The sequence below is a fragment of the Scyliorhinus torazame genome, chromosome 3 (assembly GCF_047496885.1).
Source record: "Scyliorhinus torazame isolate Kashiwa2021f chromosome 3, sScyTor2.1, whole genome shotgun sequence".
Classification (NCBI taxonomy): Eukaryota; Metazoa; Chordata; class Chondrichthyes; order Carcharhiniformes; family Scyliorhinidae; genus Scyliorhinus; species Scyliorhinus torazame.
In genome coordinates, this window is record NC_092709.1 from 203,491,449 (window position 1) to 203,512,265 (window position 20,817).

The 20,817-nt window shown below is 46.0% G+C and overlaps 1 protein-coding gene and 1 non-coding gene across 6 annotated transcripts in view; both read right to left on the reverse strand.

The window, feature by feature from the left end:
- The window catches only part of lnx1 (ligand of numb-protein X 1), a 351,286-nt gene that overhangs the window by 10,908 nt on the left and 319,561 nt on the right, over nt 1-20,817 (reverse strand). For all 5 annotated transcript variants that reach the window (XM_072496765.1, XM_072496762.1, XM_072496764.1 and 2 more), the window contains one exon: nt 3,566-3,724. In XM_072496765.1, the coding sequence (XP_072352866.1) occupies nt 3,566-3,724 (159 nt within the window). The remainder of the gene's footprint in view (nt 1-3,565; nt 3,725-20,817) is intronic.
- On the reverse strand, nt 15,392-15,591 carry LOC140409678 (U2 spliceosomal RNA). The gene has a single exon (XR_011940474.1). It is a non-coding gene; the product is annotated as a U2 spliceosomal RNA (small nuclear RNA).

Sequence of the window (20,817 nt, forward strand, 5' to 3'; positions counted from 1 at the left end):
CGTTGCTCCCGGCACAGGAGATTCAAGACAGGGTGATCTCGGGTGTATGGGTCGGGGAGGGCAAGGTGTCGGCGATATACCAGGAGATGAAAGAAGAGGGGGAGGCTTTGGTAGAGGAGCTGAAAGGTAAATGGGAAGAGGAGTTGGGGGAGGAGATTGAGGAGGGGCTGTGGGCTGATGCCCTAAGTAGGGTTAATTCCTCTTCCTCGTGTGCCAGGCTTAGCCTGATACAATTCAAGGTGGTTCATAGAGCGCATATGACGGGGGCGAGGCTGAGTAGGTTCTTTGGGGTGGAGGACAGATGTGGGAGGTGCTCAGGAAGTCCGGTGAACCATGTCCATATGTTTTGGTCATGCCCGGCACTGGAGGGGTTCTGGAGGGGAGTTGCGGGAACAGTATCTCAGGTGGTGAAAGTCCGGGTCAAGCCAAGCTGGGGGCTAGCACTATTTGGAGTAGTGGGCGAGCTGGGAGTGCAGGAGGCGAAAGAGGCCGGCATTCTGGCCTTTGCGTCCCTAGTAGCCCGGCGAAGGATCTTGCTCATGTGGAAGGAGGCGAAGCCCCCCAGCGTGGAGGCCTGGACAAATGATATGGCAGGGTTTATCAAGTTGGAGAGGATAAAGTTTGCCTTGAGAGGGTCAGCGCAGGGGTTCTACAGGCGGTGGCAACTGTTCCTAGACTATCTCATGGAGCGTTAGATGAAGGTTGGTCAGCAGCAGCAGCAACCCGGGGGGAGGGAGGGAGGGGGAATGGGGGTTTATTTGGGGGGTATTTGAGCAAGAAAAACATGAAGGATCTGGAAAACTGACATGTACGGGAGGAATCCAATGTACAAAGCTCTGTATCATATCGATTTACCATGTTCATGTCTTGCTATGTGGGCTTTCTTTCCTTTTTGTTACGGGGGGAGGGGGGGGCGTTGTTTGTAAGGGTGAAAAGCTGTGTTAAAATTCTAAATAAATATATATTTTTTTAAAATTTTAAATTTAGCTACCACATTCAGTCCCTTCATCCAAGTCATTGGTATAGAATGTAAATAGTTGAGGCCCCAGCAATGATCCCCGTAGCACTCCACTGGTTATAGCTGCCAACCCAAAAATGACTCATTTATCCCTATTCTTTGCAACATGTTAGCTATCTAATCGTCTATGTTAATATGTTACCTCCTGCACCATGAACTCTTATTTTGTGTAGTATCCTTTGATGTGGCACATTATCAAAGGCCTTTCAGAAAGCAGGTTCACTTTATCCACCTTGCTTGTTACCTTCTCAAAAACGCAACTAAATTAGTGAAGCACAATTTCCCTTTCACAGAACCATGTCGAGGTGCCTGATTTTATTATGTTTTTTTTTTATAAGATGGTGAAAGATTATCGGGGGTGGGTGGGAGGTTGCAATCAGATCAGCCATAACCTTATTGAATTGCAGAGCAGGCTTGAAGCCGAATGACAATTTAGCGTGGCCAATCCACCTACCGTGCACATCTTTGGGGTTGTGGGGGCAAAACCCACGCAAACACTGGGAGAACGTGCAAATTCCACACGGACAGTGACCCAGAGCCGGGATCGAACCTGGGACCTCGGTGCTATAAGGTAGCAGTGCTAACCACTGCACCACCGTGCTGCCCCTATCTATTATTTCCTGATTTCTGTTTACTTCCTTTCTTGAATAGAGGTGTCACATTTGCGATTTTCCAAACTGCTGGGACCTCTCCTAATCTCCACCTTATACTCCATAGCTCTCTATCTACAATAACTCCATAGAATATTCACCATAACTTTTAATCATACTGTTTCTCTCAAATATCTGATCCATCCAAATGAAAATAAATTACAAAGGAAACCAAGTTTTGAATCTTTAAAAGCTATTCATTGATTTAATATTAATGTTAAATATCTGCCACAGTGTCAAAAGGTATTGTTTATCCGGAAGCAGTAGGCAACCAAACCCCTTCAGCATACCATTTTATTTATTTATTGAAAAACCATGGTAGCGATTAGTAAAGTTGTACCTACAATGAGGAAATCATAAATGGCTATATGCAACTGCACCTTCGACACAATTTGTAAAATTAACTTACAGTACAGCATAAAAAGTTTAAAAGCTTTAGTGCATGTTTGCCAAGTTTAAATAATTCTATCCATGGCCCCATAACCCACTGTTCTGTATTTCGTCAGCCTTGCCGTTCTCTCTTCAGCAGCTTACAAACGTAGCAGAACAAGCAAAGATGTTCTGAAAGAACAATTAGGGAGTTAGGGTCCAAATTAAAGAGCAGAACCTCCAACGTAATAATAGAGCAGAATGGCATTTTGGTTTAAAAAATGAGGACAGTGAAAGGAACAACGGTTGTAGGGCATTAGTGTCATCAGGGAAAATTTAACAAAATGTTCAAAACTAAAGGTGCTATTTCAGTGGATGTCCTGCAGGAGACATGATTGATATTGGCCTCAATAGTTCTGCATTCTGTGTTTCTGGGATAAAACTATTTTAAGACATCAATAGCTTGTTGTTCTGTAGATCATTATAGGAAATATAAGACTAGCATCTGTTTTGGCACTCCAAATTTCCATATTTAATGATGTGTTAACTTGGCTTAGTTAGTGGTACTCACCTTTGAATCAGAAGGCTTAAAGTTCAATCCCCACTGCAGACATGAGCCTGCAATCCAGGCCAAACATTGTGTCGAGCCAGTGCACGATTGCCAGAATGCCTTTACTCAGCGCTTTAAAACTGTCTCAAGAATCTAAAAGATTCCAAAAGGTTGGGGCGGGGTGCCTCGTGAAGAGCTCGTCTCGGATATTTAGAATAGTTACGCAGAAGTTAATTATTTTATTTCTTCTAACTCTTTCAGAGCAACTATTAGTGTAACACTGGCAGAACCATCCATAGTTTGCAATTTAAACCGCTGTCGGTCGGATGGTTCCCAGCACAGAGTAATTGTCCAGAAAAAGTTAGCCCTTCTGGACAATTTCCAGGTCAACCCTTAGCTGCGAACTTCAGAGATGGATTCTCCATCACATCTTTACAGTACCCCCAACCCCACTCCCAAATCCAACACTGGGGAGCCAGGAAGCTATGGGTTATTCAGATGTCTTGTACACTTAATTCTCAATGTTGTTTCGCTATATTGTGTGTATAATACTACATTTGATTGATGAATTCAATGCTGTTGGGGTGAGGGATGGCAAGGCCAGAGGCACCAGTGATTCCCATATATCATCTCCTTCGGCGGCACAGTGGTTAGCACTGTTGCTTCACAGCTCCAGGGACCCGGATTCGATTCCGGGCTTGGGTCACTGTCTTTGCAGAGTTTGCACGTTCTTCTCTTGTCTGCGTGGCTTTCCTCCGGGTGCTCCGGTTTCCTCCCACAAGTCCCGAAAGACGTGCTTGTTGGGTGAATTGGACATTCGGAATTCTCCCTCAGTGTACCCGAACAGGCGCCAGAGTGTGGCGACTAGGGAATTTTCACAGAAACTTCATTGCAGTGTTAATGTAAGCCTTTAAAATTTGACACTAATAAAGATTATTATTATTAACTGTATAACAAGAAATAACACCTGTCTGATACCTTAGTCTTCCATCATTGTAAGCTGGCAATCCATAAACAATGGACTTTATGAAGAATGGTTGACTGCCATAATTTTCCTCATATCCACCCACAATGCTGAATCCCAGACTCCCAGATGTATTTCTCCTCAGCCCAATGTCTTTGCACCAATAAAGGTATCTAGAATGGGACAAAATGAAAGTAAATGTAACATCATTCCTTGCTCATTTGTTTAGTTTTTCAAGTGGGCTATAAAGTAGTTCCTTTGTGCAAACCAGTTGGATCCATTAACAACTTAAACATTCTAATAACTTGCACTGTAAACAGGTAACAATTTACAAGTTTTTCTATTTAAATGGAAAAGTAATTTTGAATAATTATGTTTGTTACAATTTTTTTCCTACATGTTTTGAGGTTTTGCCTTAGACATTCCCTCGAGTACAATGGTGCTAATTGTTCCTGCAAGGAATCTGAACATCTTGCATTTGGGATGTTGTTTCTCTTCCCGCACCTAATGGTGCACAGGGTAGACTTTTGTCTGTTCCCACAGCAAGGTTTTTTCTGGAACAGGTCGCTGGCCTGTCATCAGAGGCCTATACCTTGGGGTCACCACTCCACTTGAAACCAGAACTTCTGGCTCAGAGTCAGCGATGCTGCCTACTGTACCACAAGAGCTCCATCATTTGGGATGTGCCCATATCTAACTATATGGTGATTTAATCTAATGCTGTAGCAGTAGTATTCTCTTGTGATCAGAAGTGGATATACATGTCTTGTACATGTGCTTCAAACTCTTTGAAGGGACCAAGTAAATAGTTGATATAAATCATTAGAGCTGTTTTAAAATGCAGAAAATGAACATACAGAGCAATCATAGCAGACTCACTGAGTTCAATACAGTGTCTCCTTGCATAATAATACAAATTATTAACACACGAACCTTCTGCAAATCAGCAGATTATCTTAACGGTCTAAAATACTCTGAACTGATCTGCATTCTCTTTTGGAGCCTGGATAAAGTTTGCCCTTCACATCCTCGTGTTTTAAAACATCATTGATTTTGCAGCCTTTTTTGGACCTCACTTGAGACATGTGTCTTTTTGTTCACAGGTAGAAAGCCTGCTGAAAATAGATTGTTATATTTATCAATGTCTGAGACAAGCTAACTAATTCATCGTTGGCTGTGTTTACTGATGCATGTCAGTGACAGTGGCATCACTGACCGTGACAAATCAGGCAGCTGCCTATATTAAAGATGGCACAGATCTAACAAAGATGAAAAAAACCCACACATTGTTCCCCTCCCGGCGTCCATTCCACCACTTTCTCAACGCCATGCCAGAGATTCTCAATGTTGATTTGAAGCCATGCCCGCTATGTCATAATATACACCAGTATATCATGGTGCAGACACACACTGATGGACACACAGTGGGACCAATCAACATACACAACACCGCAGCCAATCACCAGTGAGAGCACACGCACTATAAAGACAGGGGGCATCAGAGTTCCCGCTCATTTGAGTAGCAGCTAGCTAGGAGGACAGAGCTCACAGCCTGCAACACAGACATTCACCATGTGCTGAGTGCATCGACTGGTTAGGGCGAGGCAAAGGTCTTTAGTTACAGCTAGTATCGTATTAACCCACAGTCTGAGTATGTTTAAATAGTTAATTACTCAATAAAATAGTGTTGCACTATTTCAAGTGTTGGTGACTTGTATGTGATCCAGAACACCCAACACATCATGATACCAGGAGTGGTTGGATACTAGCACTTCTTAAACCTACCTGCAAGTGATCTGCCTTCCGCCATCCTGCAACATGGACAACATCAGCCCGCTCCGCATCGCCAGCAACCTCGGGGCCAACTGGAAGATTTTCAAACAGCGCTTCCAGCTCTTCCTCAATGCCACGGACCAGGGAGGGCGCCTCAGACACCAGAAAGATTGCTCTTCTCCTCTCCACGGCCGGGGACCATGCCATCCACATTTTCAACTCTTTCACCTTTGCAGATGATGAAGATAAGACGAAGTTCAAGACGGTTCTCCTCAAGTTTGACACTCACTGCAGCGTAGAGGTGAATGAAAGTTTCGAACGCTACGTGTTCTAGCAGCGTTTGCAGCACAAGCTTGTGGGGGGATGGGAGATGCCTCGGGGTCAGCCACGCTGCCCAGGGGGCTGCTGCGCAGATGGGGACGTAAGCACGGGCGTTTCGGGAGGCCACATCCATGGAACCGGCAAGGGCCTGTGCCTCCTTGAGGCCTGGTTTCTCTTTCTCCAGCAATCGCTGGCGGATTTGGGAGGACAGCATACCTGCAACGAAAGCGTCCCGGATCAAAGGTTCTGTGTGGTCGCTCGCCGAAACTTGCGGGCAGCTGCAGTTTCTCCCCAACACCAGGAGCGCACGGTAGAATTCTTCCAGCGATTCCCCAGGGATTTGTCGCCTCGTCGCTAGCAGATGTCGGGCATAGACCTGGTTTACAGGGCGAATATAATGTCCTTTCAGCAGCTCCATTGCTGCATCAAAATTATCCGCGTCCTCGATGAGGGTGTAGATTTCTGAGCTCACCCTCGAGTGCAGGACTTGAAGTTTCTGTTATCCCGTGGGTATGTTTTCGGCCGTTCTGAGATATCCGTTGAAACACGGCAGCCAGTGCTTGAAGGTTGCCGCTGAGTTTGCCACGTGGGGGCTGAGTTGCAGACACTCCGGCTCGATTCGGAGTTCCATTCTTTTAAATCTAGCGTATTAAATTGATATACAATCAATAACCTCAGAAACGAGATTGGAGACAATTGAAGGCTTTAATACGCTAGATGTTTCCCCCAGCAGCGCAGGTACAGAAGGAAGCTGCTGGGGCGGCACGGGCTCTTATACCCCTCCTTGCAGGGAGGAGCTAACATACAAGCTTATCCAATGGGAACAAGTACATTCTCCACCAATGGTATTCCGGCATTACTAGGTACCATAATCCTCCTAACACAGACTACCACAAGTATCCAATTCTTTTTTCCAATTCAGGGGCAATTTAGTGTGGCCAATCCACCTAGCCTGCACATCTTTTGGATTGTGGGGGTGAGACCCATGCAGACATGGGAAGAATGTGCAAACTCCACATGGAAGTGACGCGGGGCGGTATCGAACCCGGGTCCTCGCGCCACGAGGCAGCAGTACTAACCACTGCGCTACCGTGCTGCCCCGGCTCTCAAAATAATTTAATAGGGAGCTTAGTCCCCACTCAGTCTGGCAAACCAACGACCCGGACATTTTCCCTTTGGCCTTGGTTCTCCAGATCATCCAGGATTTCTGACATGTCACGTAGCTGGTTTTCAAAGGGGCCTTTCAACAGTCAGGGTTCTCTCCTCAGTTTCATTGAGCCTCTTACAAGTATTCTGCAGTTCAATCTCATGAACACTAATATTCTGTGCCAACAAGCTGGGTTTATTGTCAGTGATTTTAACAATATTAGAAGTCACTAGAAGGCATGAGTAACACCTTCGAGAGTGCCGGATCGGGAGCCTGTTGAAGGATCAAGTTGCCATGGTGCGAAGTCAGCTCCACCTCGGTTGCTTCTGACTGCTCTCTTTTGTCGACGGTTTTGTTAGGATTCCTCGGCATTTTGTCACCAACGTTTAGCCAAAAATCTTCCAGGGACATAATGTGCAGTATTCACTCCTGGATTAGGTGAGTGCGGGCCGTGTAAGCACGTTAAATGAGAGGATGAAAGGACGAGTAGCACCGGAGCCACAGAAATGCTGCTATTCCTGTGCTTGCACTGCTTGACCCCAAACGTACACTTTTAAAATGCTGACTAAGTACTTTCTCTGGTACTCTTTCAATTATCCCAAGACCATTAATGCTGCTTCACCTCAGGGCTAAACTTGGGCTGGGGCTTTCATTTAAAAAATATATATATTTTTATTCTCCTTTTTCACATTTTCTCCCGCATTTACACCTATCAACAATAAACAATAATCAGCAAGATATGTCAATCCCGATAATAACAACAATCCCATCCGCCCACCAACCCCCAAACATCAGCCCGCATGTTTACATAAACAAATGACAAAAATCAATCAGGGATTACCCATAGTCACCCTTAATCTACACAGCCCTCCTCCCCCCCCCCCCCCACCCCAACCCTCCCACCCACCCCACCCCCCAACTAATGTTCGATGTTATCCAGTTCTTGAAAGTGCATAATAAATAATGCCCATGAATTGTAGAAACCCTCCGAGCTTCCCCTCAGTTCGAACTTAACCTTCTCAAGGGTCAAGTATTCCACCAGGTACCCCCGCCACGCCAGGGTACTGGGTGGAGAGGCTGCTCTCCATCCCAGCAGGATCCGCCTTCGGGCGATCAACGAGGTGAAGGCTATGACATCTGCCTCCGCACCCGTTTCAAACCCTGGCTGGTCCGACACCCCGAGTATGGCCTCCCGGGGACCCGGGTCCAGTTTCACACGCACCACCTTGGAAATTAGCCTAAACACCACCTTCCAGTACTCCCCTAGCTTTGGACAGGACCAAAACATATGAACGTGATTAGCATCCCCCCCCCCCACCGCAACGCTCACACACATCCTCTACGCCTTCAAAAAATCAGCTCATCCTCGCCCTTGTGAGGTGCGCTCTATATACCACCTTCAGCTGTATCAGCCCCAATGTTGCACATGAGGTGGAGGCATTCACTCTCTGGAGCACCTCACACCAGTCCCCCTCCTCTATAACCTCTCCATGCTCTTCCTCCCACTTTGCTTTGATCCCTTCCAGTGGTGCCTTATCCTCTTCCAAAATAGCTCCGTACACCGCTGACACTGCCCCCTTCTCCAGTCCCCTTGTCGTCAACACCTCCTCCAGCAATGTGGAGGCCTGTTCCTTTGGGAAGCTCTGTATCTCCTTCCTGGCAAAATCCCGAACCTGCATGTACCTAAACACTTCACCCTGCTCTAGCCCATACTTCGCTTCCAGCTCCCTCAATCCTGCAAACCGACCCTGAAGAAACAAATCTTTTAGCGTCTTAATCCCCCTCTCTTCCCATTTCCGAAAACTTCCATCCCACCTCCCTGGCTTAAATCTGTGGTTCCCCCGAATCGGCATTTCCCTTGACCCTACCCCCAACCCGAAGTGTTGGCGAAACTGCCTCCAGATTTTCAATGAAGCTATTATTACCGGACTCCCTGAATATTTCCCCGGAGCTATCGGGAGCGGCGCTGTTGCTAGTGCCTTCAGGCCCGACCCCCTGCACAAACTCTCCTCCATTCTGACCCACTGAGAATCAACCCCTCTGACCCAGCTCCGCACCTTCTCCACACGCCACCCAGTAGTAGTACAACAGGTTCGGGAGACCCAAATCCCCTGCCTGCCGGGCTGGGACTTTCATGATAGGTTCAGGAAATATGAGTCAGGCCATTTCCCAATGTTGCAATCCTCCTATTCCCCCCCCCCTCACAACCCCCCGCCCCCCCCCCCCACCACCACCACCCCCCTCACCACCACCACCACCCCCCCCCCCCCCCCCCCATCCTCCCTTCCCCACTTCGCCGGCTGGATTTTCGAGCTATTGTCTCTGTAAAGCAGGCCCAAGGTGGGAACGGAAGCAGGCTACTGCCAATACTGGCAGGTTAGAAGGCCTGCCTCCTTTCATTGGTAAATCAACCCAATTCTGTGCATGATACTAAGTCCACTAGACCTCATACCCCACCAAATTCCTTACCCCTCTGTACCCCCCCCCCCTCACCCCTTGCACCCTCCAGAGATCCTCAGTTCTCCCAATCCCCTCATGCATCTTCCATATCCACTCACCCACCATCCACTATGGACAGAGTTCATGAGCTCAACTGTTAATCAAGCATGTAACTAATCAATCGCAACTTGAAAAACCTTAAATGCTCATTAATCTGTCAATCAAACAAAACTCATGGTCCTCTTCGCTGATGTGTAAACAACCCCTGCTGAGAAAAATCGATTAGTGGGGCTTGGAGGTCAGTCAAGCATTCATTATGAGATTCCAAAGCACAACTATATAAACAAACTCTCCAGAACTCAATACAATGACTTGGAAGTTATCTGAACAGAGGTCACAAGTGATTAACCTTCAATCAAAGTTATTTCAAAGACTCAACAGATGGTTGTACCTTAGATCAATGTAAAATTGAAAGCACAGGATCCATCTGACATGCTGATATCTAATTTTCAAGACTGTTGAATGCTGGAGAACACTGGAAAAAGTAATTTAATGCATCTGAACATTTACATTTTACTGTAAATTTAATGGTCACTTACCTATTAAGGACAGAGTCCTATGAGCAATAACTGCATTAAAATCAAACCAGTTATCATATAGTGTCTATTTATGACAATTGAATTTGGCAACACCTTTGAAATGTATCAAAAAGCTCCCGCGGCACAACAGGATTTTCCCAAGTTTCACAAACGGATTAATCTGCTGCATTTCACACAACCTCCAGCAACACACCCACCTGGCTGAAGATCTCAAACTCAGGAAATTTCAAAATTGAGGCAGATATTTAAAGACCTGAACCCAACGTCAATTTAATGCAGGTTGGGCCGCCACCTGCCACATTTCCTGTGCTATCAAAGTGGTGGCTAACAGGAATTGGGTGGGAAAATTGAATCTGCTCCATCGCCATTTTTGACCACACAACACAGGTTTGTCCAGTACTGGAGGGCAAAATCCTTCCGCGGGTCTTTACCCCTTGTGTGGTCTGCTTTTATATCTATTTAATGGGCTCAAGCCCGTCTCATTTAGCTCTTTAGAATATTGCTGGTAATAGCTTATCCTTTAAATCTTTTACTTAAATAAAGTCACAAGCTAGGCTAAACATAGTTCCAGAGTTCTGGAGCCATGATGCAAAATTATACTTTCCACTAAAAGTCAGTCAGAAACCTCAAACAAATTTCCAGTGAAAACTAGTCACAAAACTGTGTTGTTTTTGCCAAAACATCAACTACTGCTCAGAATATGAGCATTTGGATAGGATCTCCATTGCATAGTAACTTTAATTTCAATACTGGATAAAGAGAAAAATTATACCAAAATGGATTGGTGTTACATTTTATTTGAATGTGGATAAAACAAAAGGGTGTTCAAAGGTGGCCTTTAAACAAATCAACAGTTAAAGAGTTGTCAGAGATGCATTGAGCATCAAAATGGGCTGGCAGGCTCCAGCGAAGGGGGTGGGGGAGCATGTTGGACAAGGCAGTGGGTTTGGGTGGACTTGTGAAGTAAAAACTGTGGGAAAGGGCCTCCAATATCCACCGGAGGCCCTGAAAGGAATCACCCTTCCTCCACCACCTTTCACTGTCCAGCAGCTAAATCTGTCGGGTTGTACATTAGGCAGAGACCTTTTCACTGCCTGCTAAATCTGAGTAGTGGCAGGATCAGGCCCTTAAGTGGGCATTAGTTGGGTCATGTGTGTGTTGCCCACCCAATGCCTGATATCCTTGGAGGGTTAATTGCTCAAGCGGTTGGGGAGGGTTTAAACTAATACAACAGGAGGGTGGGAACCTTTGTAAGGATTCAGAGAAGGGGGAATCAAGAACAAGAAAAAAAGACAGAAAAGAGAATAAGAAAATTGATAGGCCAAGAAATCAGGGGCCTGTATCAGATAAATACATACTGGTTGAGAAATCAAGGGGTTGTATCAGATAATAACACGATAAAAAATAATAGGGAAGGGACAGGGTACGTTATAAGGACAAGCCTTAAGGTTTTGTACCTGAACGGGCAGAGCTTTTGAAATAAAATGTTGAATTAGTTGAGCAGATAGATGTAAAGGGATATGATATAGTTGGGATTACGGAGACATGGCTCCAAGGTGACCAAGGATGGTAACGAAACAGTGCGGGCTATTCAGTTTTCGGAAACTTTAGAGGGAAAGAAAAAGGTAGTGGAGTTGCATTGTTGATTAAAGAAGATAGTGATACAATATTGAGGAGAGATATTAGTACAGATGATGTGGAATCTGTCTGGGTGTAGTTACAAAATATCGAGGGGCAAAAACATTTGTAGGGGTGGTACACAGACCACCAAACTGCAGTGGTAATGTTGGGAATAGCATCAGACAGGAAATCAGAGATGGATGTGATAAAGGAACATCTGTGATTATCTTTGAATCATAGAATTTACATTTCTGGACCAATATGTTGAGGAACCATAAAAGAAACAGGCTATCTTGGACTGGGTGTTATGCAATGAGAAAGGATCAGTTGGCAATCTAGTTGTGAGAGAACCCTTGGGAATGAGTGACCATCATATGGTAGAATTCTTTATCAAGGTGAATAGTGATATAGTTATTTAGAACAAAGAACAAAAGAACAAAGAAAAGTACAGCACAGGAACAGGCCCTTCGGCCCTCCAAGCCCGTGCCGACCATGCTGCCCGTCTAAACTAAATTCTTCTACACTTCCTGGATCCGTATCCCTCTATTCCCATCCTATTCATGTATTTGTCAAGATGCCCCTTAAATGTCACTATCGTCCCTGCTTCCACCACCTCCTCCGGCAGCAAGATCCAGGCACCCACTACCCTCTGTGTAAAAAACTTGCTTCGTACATCTCTCTCTAAACCTTGCCCCTCACACCTTAAACCTATGCCCCCTAGTAATTGACCCCTCTACCCTGGGGAAAAGCCTCTGACTATCCACTCTGTCTATGCCCTCATAATTTTGTAGACCTCTATCAGGTCGCCCCTCAACCTCCGTCGTTCCAGTGAGGACAAACCGAGTTTATTCAACCGCTCCTCATAGCTAATGCCCTCCATACCAGGCAACATTCTGGTAAATCTCTTCTGCACCCTCTCTAAAGCCTCCACATCCTTCTGGTAGTGTGGCGACCAGAATTGAACACTATACTCCAAGTGTGGCCTAACCAAGACCAAGGTCCTGAATCTCAATAAAGGTAACTATGATGGTATGAGACATGAGCTGGCAATGACAGACTGGGAAACATTACTGAAAAGGACAGCGGAAAGGCAATGGCAGGCATTCAAGGAACGAATTGGTGGCCTGTTCCCTTGGTGAACTCCAAAAGTTGTTTATTCCTATTTGGCGCAAGAGTAGAACTGTGGCCATACCATGGCTTACAAAGGAAATAATTTCATAGATTTCATACAATTTACAGTGCAGAAGGAGGCTGGCGGCTCCACCCGGAGAACCTGTCAAAAACATGAGTTGTTATTGCCTTACTGACTGACCCATCCCTCCCACTGACCACATTTCCATTCTCCTGCAGGTCCTCCAGCCAACGGAGCCGGCCATCCCGGGCGGCACCCTCTCCTGACTCTGAGGAGAACACCCTGGAGGAGAGCTCCAAGGATGCAACCGTGGTCGCGGCTTAGCTGCAGAGGCGGAGCGGAGCATGGCCCAGTCACTGAGGAGCATCGCTGAGGGCATCGACAAAATGGTGCGGACCATGGGGAACCGCCAGGGCTGGCAGAGCCAGATCCATCCCAAGGTGAACCCCAAGGCCCTATGGGCACCGATCAGGAGGAGGGGGTGCTGGTGCCAAGCCGGTCCCGTCCCATGGAATGGCGACGATGGCCACCAGCTCCCCTGAATTCAACCCCTCTGATGAGGTTGCGTCTCGCAGTCAGCACTTGGGACAGGCGGCACGGTTGTGCATGTGCCGCCAATAAGTGAGCAGGGGCCCTCAGGCCCCAGGGGACGCCCGCCAGAGGCAGCAAAGGCCATAGGACGAGGCAATCATGTATGCATCTTGGAGAAACACCAAGACATAGTGGACCAAGCACATTGAAGATCACTGTGGGCACCGGAAGAGGGGGAGGGTAGTTAGCGGGCGGGAAGGGGGGATGGGGGCACCATCAGGAACGGGGTTTGTACAGCACAACCATTTGCAAAACTGTTATGATGCCTCTGTCACTTCCTTCTCCAATGCGGATGACCCCTGGAACCTTTGCCCATCTCCCCAGCGCACCCCCCCCCCCCCCCCATTGAGCACTGGGGTGGCAATCCCAGCATCCCCGTGCTCTTTGCCTGTGAGAAAAGATGGCTACTCACCTCCTCAGGTCCTGACAGAAGCCATTTTTCAAAAGGAGTACTTATCGGTGCCAGCGTGAGCACTTGCTGGGGAGACCGCTGAATGACGGGAAGCCATTGGATAAGGGTTGGCTCTCGTTAAATGTGGAAATGGGGCTTAAGTGGTGATAATTTCATGGCACTCTTTTGCGAGATTCCGATTTCGCCTAAGGGAGCGGGCCGGTTATACTGCAAACTCTTTGGTGCCTGCCGCGGATCTCGTTTTTGGCCTCTCCAGCTATTCACCAGCCTCATTACGCTCGAGCGAGTGCCTATTAACTCTGTTTCTCTCTCCACAGGTGCTGACAGACTTGCTAAGTTTATCCAGTTTTTATTTCAGATTTCCAGCATCCACCTTTTTGACCGATATTGATTAGGCACAATTCTTAAAACTTTCTCAAGTACTAATTCACATTAGCATTCTCTGATAAATGTGAGCAAGGTTTCTGCTGTTAATCATGATGCACACATTCCTGCATTGGACATTATCAGGTCAACAAAACCAATCCCAACTGAGCTAATATTTAAACTGTAGATGTTCGACATGCTTTTCAAACAACAATCTTTGCAACTGCTGTAAAGTACTGTCTAAACAACAATAATGTTGGACAAGATGTGAAATAGCCAAGTGACAGAGCTGTGCATTCCAGTTGTTAGATATAACACTTATCTACCGGGCGACTGTTTCATTTTCATGTGGTTTATGAATGAGCCTACAGCTGAAAGGTCAGTGATTGACATAGTGGCAAAAATGTCTGGATGCAATGTACAGCTGTACTTGGAGAAGGATCATCCAAACTTTCTTCCCAATTTAACTACCACTGACAGGAATTGGACAGACATGAGAATGTAACCCTCAGATGCTAAATGCAGTATAATAGTGTGCCCAACAACAATTATACAATGGTTTTAATGTAATAGAACATCTCAAAATGCTTCACAGAATGACTAAATACAATTTAACATCCAGCCACGTAAGGAGATATTAGGACCAAACGCCAAAGTGGAAGATTTTAAGGAGTGTCTTAAAGGTGGACAGAGGTATAGAGAGGGGGAGAGATTTAAGGAGGAAATTCCAAAGCTTAGGTCCTGATCACCTAATGGTATGGCCACTAATAGTGAAGTGAAGTAAATCAGGAACGTGTAAGAGGCCAGAAATATCAGAAGCCAGAGATCTCAGAGGGCTATAAAGCTAGAGGAAGTTATACTGAAAGGGAATGGAGATGGCATGGAGCAAATAGAAAATAAGGATGGGAGCTCGGGGTGATGGAATTAATCTTTGGACGAGCTCAGGTTTACGGGGGGGATGCAAGGTGAGAGACTGGCCAGGGAAGCATGGGAATAGTTCCATTTTGAAGCAATAAAGGTCATAATATACTTTTATTGTCCCAAGTACGAAGTTACTGTGAAAAGCCCCTAGTCGCCACATTCCGGCGCCTGTTGGTGCTGCTGGCCTTGTTCTGTATCACAAACCAGCTGTCTAGCCCACCGAGCAAAACCAGCTTTTTATGACCAGGTATGCATGAGGATAGTAGCAGAAGAAGATGATCTGAGGTGGGGGTCAAGTTGTGAGTTTTGTCTATTTGGCATTCTGATGATTAAACTTTTATTGAAAGTAATTTGAGTAGTTTCATAGGAAAAATATATAAATCTTCTAATAGAATTGAAAATGTACAGCTCCTACGATCATGTGAATTTGGAGCAGGAACAGGCCATTTAGCTCCTCGAGGCTGCTCTGCCATTTTGTCAGCAATGTTGACCTTTCTTAGTCCCAGAATTTTTATTTTTTTTAATTACTTTTACTGAGTTACAAAGCCAGGGTTCAGAGTGTGGACAGGGGCGAACCCCTAATCCAGCTCCTTGCCTGCTCCAAAAAACAATTCAAAATGAATCCAATTCATGGTCCCCACAAGAGAGACATACCAGATTGGAGCCAAAAGGCAGAGCAGGTACTACACTTGATCTTCGCCAAAAGGCCGAGAAGCGATTCGTCCCAGAATTTTTATTTCTCTCTGGTATGGGAAAATATTTTTCTTGTTTTGTGAACTAAATAAATGAATGAATTTCAACAATGAGTTCATTGCCAGTGTCCAGCAGAGGGGTGATAGTCTGAATGGGCTCCTTCTGTACGGAATCATTCTATAATACGACTGTATTATGAACAAACTGCTTGGAGATTTTTCATTGGACAGTGCGAGTTGGAGTTAGACATTCTGCCGTTAATAAAGGGTCAATAGTTGTGTCAGTTGTAGCTTAGCTGGTAGAGCTTTTTGCCTCTAAATCACAAGCTTCTGGGTTCAAGTCTCACAGCAAGGCTGAAGGTCAAAATCAAGGCTGATACTCCAGTACAGCTCTGAAGGAGCACTTATTGTCAACTTCAGGTAGATGTAAAATGTCCCATGGTACTATTTTGAGAATATTGTACCCAGGCCAATATTTAGCCCTCAGTCAACATCACAAAAAACAGATTATCTGCTCATTTTCTTTTTAAATTCATTTATGGCACGTGGGCGTAGCCAGCTGGGCCAGCATTTATTGCCCATCCCGAGTTGGCCTTGAACTGAGTGGGTTGCTCGGCCATTTCAGAGGGCAGTTAAGAGCCAACCACATTGTTGTGGATCTGGAGTCACGTGCCGGCCAGACCAGGTAAGGACAGCAGATTGCCTTCCCAAAGGACATTAATGAACCAGATTAGGTTTTATAATTACAGCAATTGTTTTGTAGTTATCATTTTGATTTTGAATTTATATTTGAGCATCTGCTGTGGTGGGATTCGGACCCAAGTCTCCAGGGCATTATCCCGGCTCTCTGAATTACTTGTCCAGAGACAATACCGCTATGCCACTGTTTGTGGTGTGCAAGTTGGCTGCTGCATTTCCTACAGTACTGTGACTAGGCTTCAAAAAGAACAGACGACAGCTCACCACCACCTTCTCAAGGGTGGGTAGGGATGGGCAATAAATGTTAGGCTAGCCAGCAATACTCTGTGGTGATTGTCCCTTTAAGGGCAACACAGCTGAGTAAGGATCACCTTGTCTGGGTGACTAATCAGGACTCAGAGTGGGGAATAACCCTAGGTGAGGAGTTCTCTGAGGCAAGAGGCATTCCAGAACTAGCTGCTGACATGCTTGCTGCTCTTGTAGATCCTTGTAAATAAATCCTTTGTTGTTCACTAATGAAGGGCACAATTCACCCAAAGAATGACTGAGAGCGCGATTCTCTGGCTGCGTTGCGCTCGAGTGAGAGCACAATACGGCTGGAGAACCCAGGAGAGCCCTCTCGCGGGCTTCCCACAACCTTCGTGCCTTGCAGATTTCACCCAAGTCCCGCGAGGCATCGGATTCGGAACTCTGTCCAAAAGGGGTGGGACCAAATGGCACACGCAGAAGTAGGTCTTCAACCTACATAGGGCCTAGTAACCTGGGATACACCAGCCTCCCTCGATTCTCCGGCCTCCGCAGGGAGGCTCTAGCTGGGTGCCGATCACTGCTGGTCCACAGGAACGTGGACCAGGCAGAACAGCACATGGCGGCTCTCCCGGGCCACTTGAGACCCCTAAGTGGACAGGGATAGTGCAGGGTAGCTCTCTGGCCTTCCCCCAGGAGGATGGAGGGGGATTTGAGGGATATGGGTGTGCAAGGCAGGTAAATAGGGGCCTCCGGTAGGTTGGGGGTTGACGGTTGGGGGTCCTGGAAGGGAGGGGATGCTATAAGAGAGCATGGGAGGCCTGAAGGGGGGGAACCCCCAGGGACCCCATAGCGGGGTGTCCTTACTTAGGGGTGTGTGGGGTTATGCCCATGTGTGTGGGGGGTGACATTGCCCAGGGGTGGGGGGCACCCACAAGCTCACTTAGAGATCGGAGCACCCTTTCAAGTGAGCACACTATATATTTTTTTTAAATTTAGAGTAGCAAATTATTTTTTTTCCCCAATTAAGGGGAATTTAGTGTGACCAATCCACCTAATCTGCACATCTTTTGGTTGTGGGGGTGAAACCCATGCGGACATGGGGAGAATGTGCAAACTCCACACGGACAGTGACCCACGGCCGGGATTCGAACAGCGGCACAGTCCCAGTACTAACCACTGGGCAACATGCTGCCCTAAATGAGCACACTGTAGGGTCGCTGAGGGCCTCCCTCTTTTCAGGCCCCCCACCCCCTTCTTTCAGGACCCACCCTTTCAGGACCCACACCTTCACCCACCCAACCTTTATGAAGCCCTTCATACCCCCTGTTCACCATCCCAAAACCCTTCATGCCCCCCCCCCCCCTTTCATGGGTCAGGCTACTCTCAGGCCCCAACCCTTGGAAGTACCAACTTAGCACCCTGGCAGTGCCAACCTGACACCCAGCAGCACCCGGCTCCCTGACAGTGTCCAGGTGCCTTGGGTTGGGTGATTCACGTGCAGTTTTGCGCCCGGCACAAAGTCCGATTTGGGCCTCTCCCGCGATGCACACAGTGCGCCCAGAGTGGCGCCGAGCGCAATGTAGCGGGAAAACCCAAGTCTCTGAAAGTACCTCACTACATCGAGCAACGAGGATGAATTCGATATCTGTGGCTATCCGTTTCAATCAAAATCGAAGAAAAGGAAAAAATATACTCATCAGAATGCCACACTTTGGACAAATAGACCCATTTGAGGGGTTTTGTCAGACCCTGACTAATGTAGAATCAGGAAACATGGACACTAAAGTGGTATTATCAGGTATTGCAGTACCAGAGAGGCTGAAGCCCATTGGTTAAACCTAGGAGTTTACCATTGGCTGTATAGTATGTAGCTCCGCCCTGAGAGGCGGGGTATAAGAACCGGTGCCGTCCCAGCAGCCCTCATTCTGTACCGAAGCTGCTGGGGAACAGATCTAGCCTATTAAAGCCTTCAGTTATGTTACAACCTTGTTTTAATAGTTATTGATCGTGCATCAACTTACAAGATGGGTGAGCAGCAAAGAGGTCAACAGGATATTAAACTCATTAATTGTTTCTATATGGCGACATTTAGCATATACAAATCTTGACTTTTACGTGTTTTATCTCTGTGTCTTAGTTCTATAAAGTGGCTCATTTGCAACCTTGGCTCAGTTGAAGAGGTTGCACCCAACACTTTTAACTGTTTTTTCATTTTTAAAAATAAATTTAGAGTACCCAATTATTTTTTTTCCAATTAAGGGACAATTTAACATGGCCAATCCACCTAAACTGCACATCTTTGGGTTGTGGGGGTGAAACCCATGCAGACATGGTGAGAATGTGCAAACTCCACACGGACAGTGACCCAGGGCCGGGATTCGAACCCGGGTCCTCAGTGCCGTAGTCCCAGTGCTAACCACTGTGCCACCGTGCTGCCCTGGTTTTTAGCTTTTTGACTGCGAAATGTGTTTCTAGCATGTTATATTACTATTTGCCATTAAATCAGGGTTGCACTCCTATAAAACAACATTTTTTCGTAATTTGTTCTCAAGGTGGAGCTTACACTAGCAGGGCAGCATTTATTGCCCATCCCTGGCTGCCCTTTGTGCATTCTGAGGACAGGAGTCATATGTAAGCCAAATGAGGCCAGGGTGGCAAGCCGTCTTCCCCTATGGATATTAGATCTTTACTACATTTTAACATCTGCATTCCTTCTTGTAAAAATATTTTTGTAGAGTTTCCAGTCAGCACATTAACCTCATAAGATTTATTCGATTTTGAAGAGCTGTACTGTTGGCTGGAACTAGCCATTATTAATCCCTCCTTTGTTTACAGATAGACAGGAGAATCAATCTGTTGTATGTGTGCCTGAGTTCCTAGATTGTCGGCAGATAAAATATGGCTTCCATCACTTCTGCATAATTGCTTATAACATCAGCATGTTGTTGTACCCTCATGTGACAAAGTAACCTTAACACCACAAACTACGAAAAATGGAAACAGTACTCTGTAGCTAGATCAGGTAAGGGATCCAAGTGTGAGCATAGCGAAAACAACAAAGACATTTCCAGTAAATTGTTTAATTCACTGTAATTTCCAATTATCTTCTTGTGGGTTTGGCCAAACAAAGGAACAGTTTACTAATTGCAGAGACCCAGATATTTTTAGACTTTACACTGCAATTAGCTGACTCAGTTGCTTATTTCGTAGACTTGACTGTGGATTACAGACATTTCTCATTTGGCAGAAACAGTAGTTTCAATTGAAATTCAAGTTCATAATCACATGCTGACGGATTTAAGTTGTGTCTTTGAGCACCCTTAACGTGGAATGTGTGTTGTAATCTTACTGTAGCTGCAGATGGTTTCCTGCTCTGACTCGGGGAGGGGGGGGGGGGGGGGGGGGGGGAAGGGTTGACTTCGGGACCTCAAGAGGCAGTTAGATAATTGACACTACTTGGGTTTGACATTGCACGGCGTTAAAATAGGTTTACAAAATGCTAATGTAGTCCTTTAAAATAATGAACACTTTTACAAACTTACCCAAAGCTTATTTAAATGCCCTGAGACTGTGCATCCTCCCATCCACCCCTTGTAAAGTAGAAATGCTGTGACCGGAACTGAATTAACACACAGACATACATGCATAGAACTCTCATGTAGATATTGCAGTCCAAACTACCAGCTGCAAATGGACACTGATAGCTTAACTGCACCCTTGAGATAAGTGAACATATTCACTGACAGTTAGTGGAGGAGGGAAAGCGAAGAAATGTTTTAATCACTCTGAAATAAGGGGACATAAATTTAAGGTGAATGGTGGAAGATATAGGGGGGATGTCAGAGGTAGGTTCTTTACCCAGAGAGTAGTGGGGGCATGCCTGTGGAAGTAGTTGAGTCGGAACCATTAGGGACCTTCAAGTGGCTATTGGATAGGTACATGGATTACGGTAGAATGGTGGGGTGTAGATTAATTTGTTCTTAATCTAGGACAAAAGTTCGGCACAACATCGTGGGCCGAAAGGCCTGTTCTGTGCTGTATTTTTCTATGTTCTATGTTCTAAATAATGCACTTAATATAACTGGCTCATTTTATAACTATTATCTTTACAACTCTGTCAGCACTGAAAAGGTGTGATGGTGCATCGTATGACTATTGCAAAATGTTACGTTATCTGTGTGGAGATACTTTGCTTTCTGACCATCACATACTCGGTGAAGCAAGTTTCCAAACAAATTTGGTGAAAGGATTTTATCTCCCTTCACGCAGTGGAAATGGAGTTAAAAACAAGTAAAAATTTCCTGC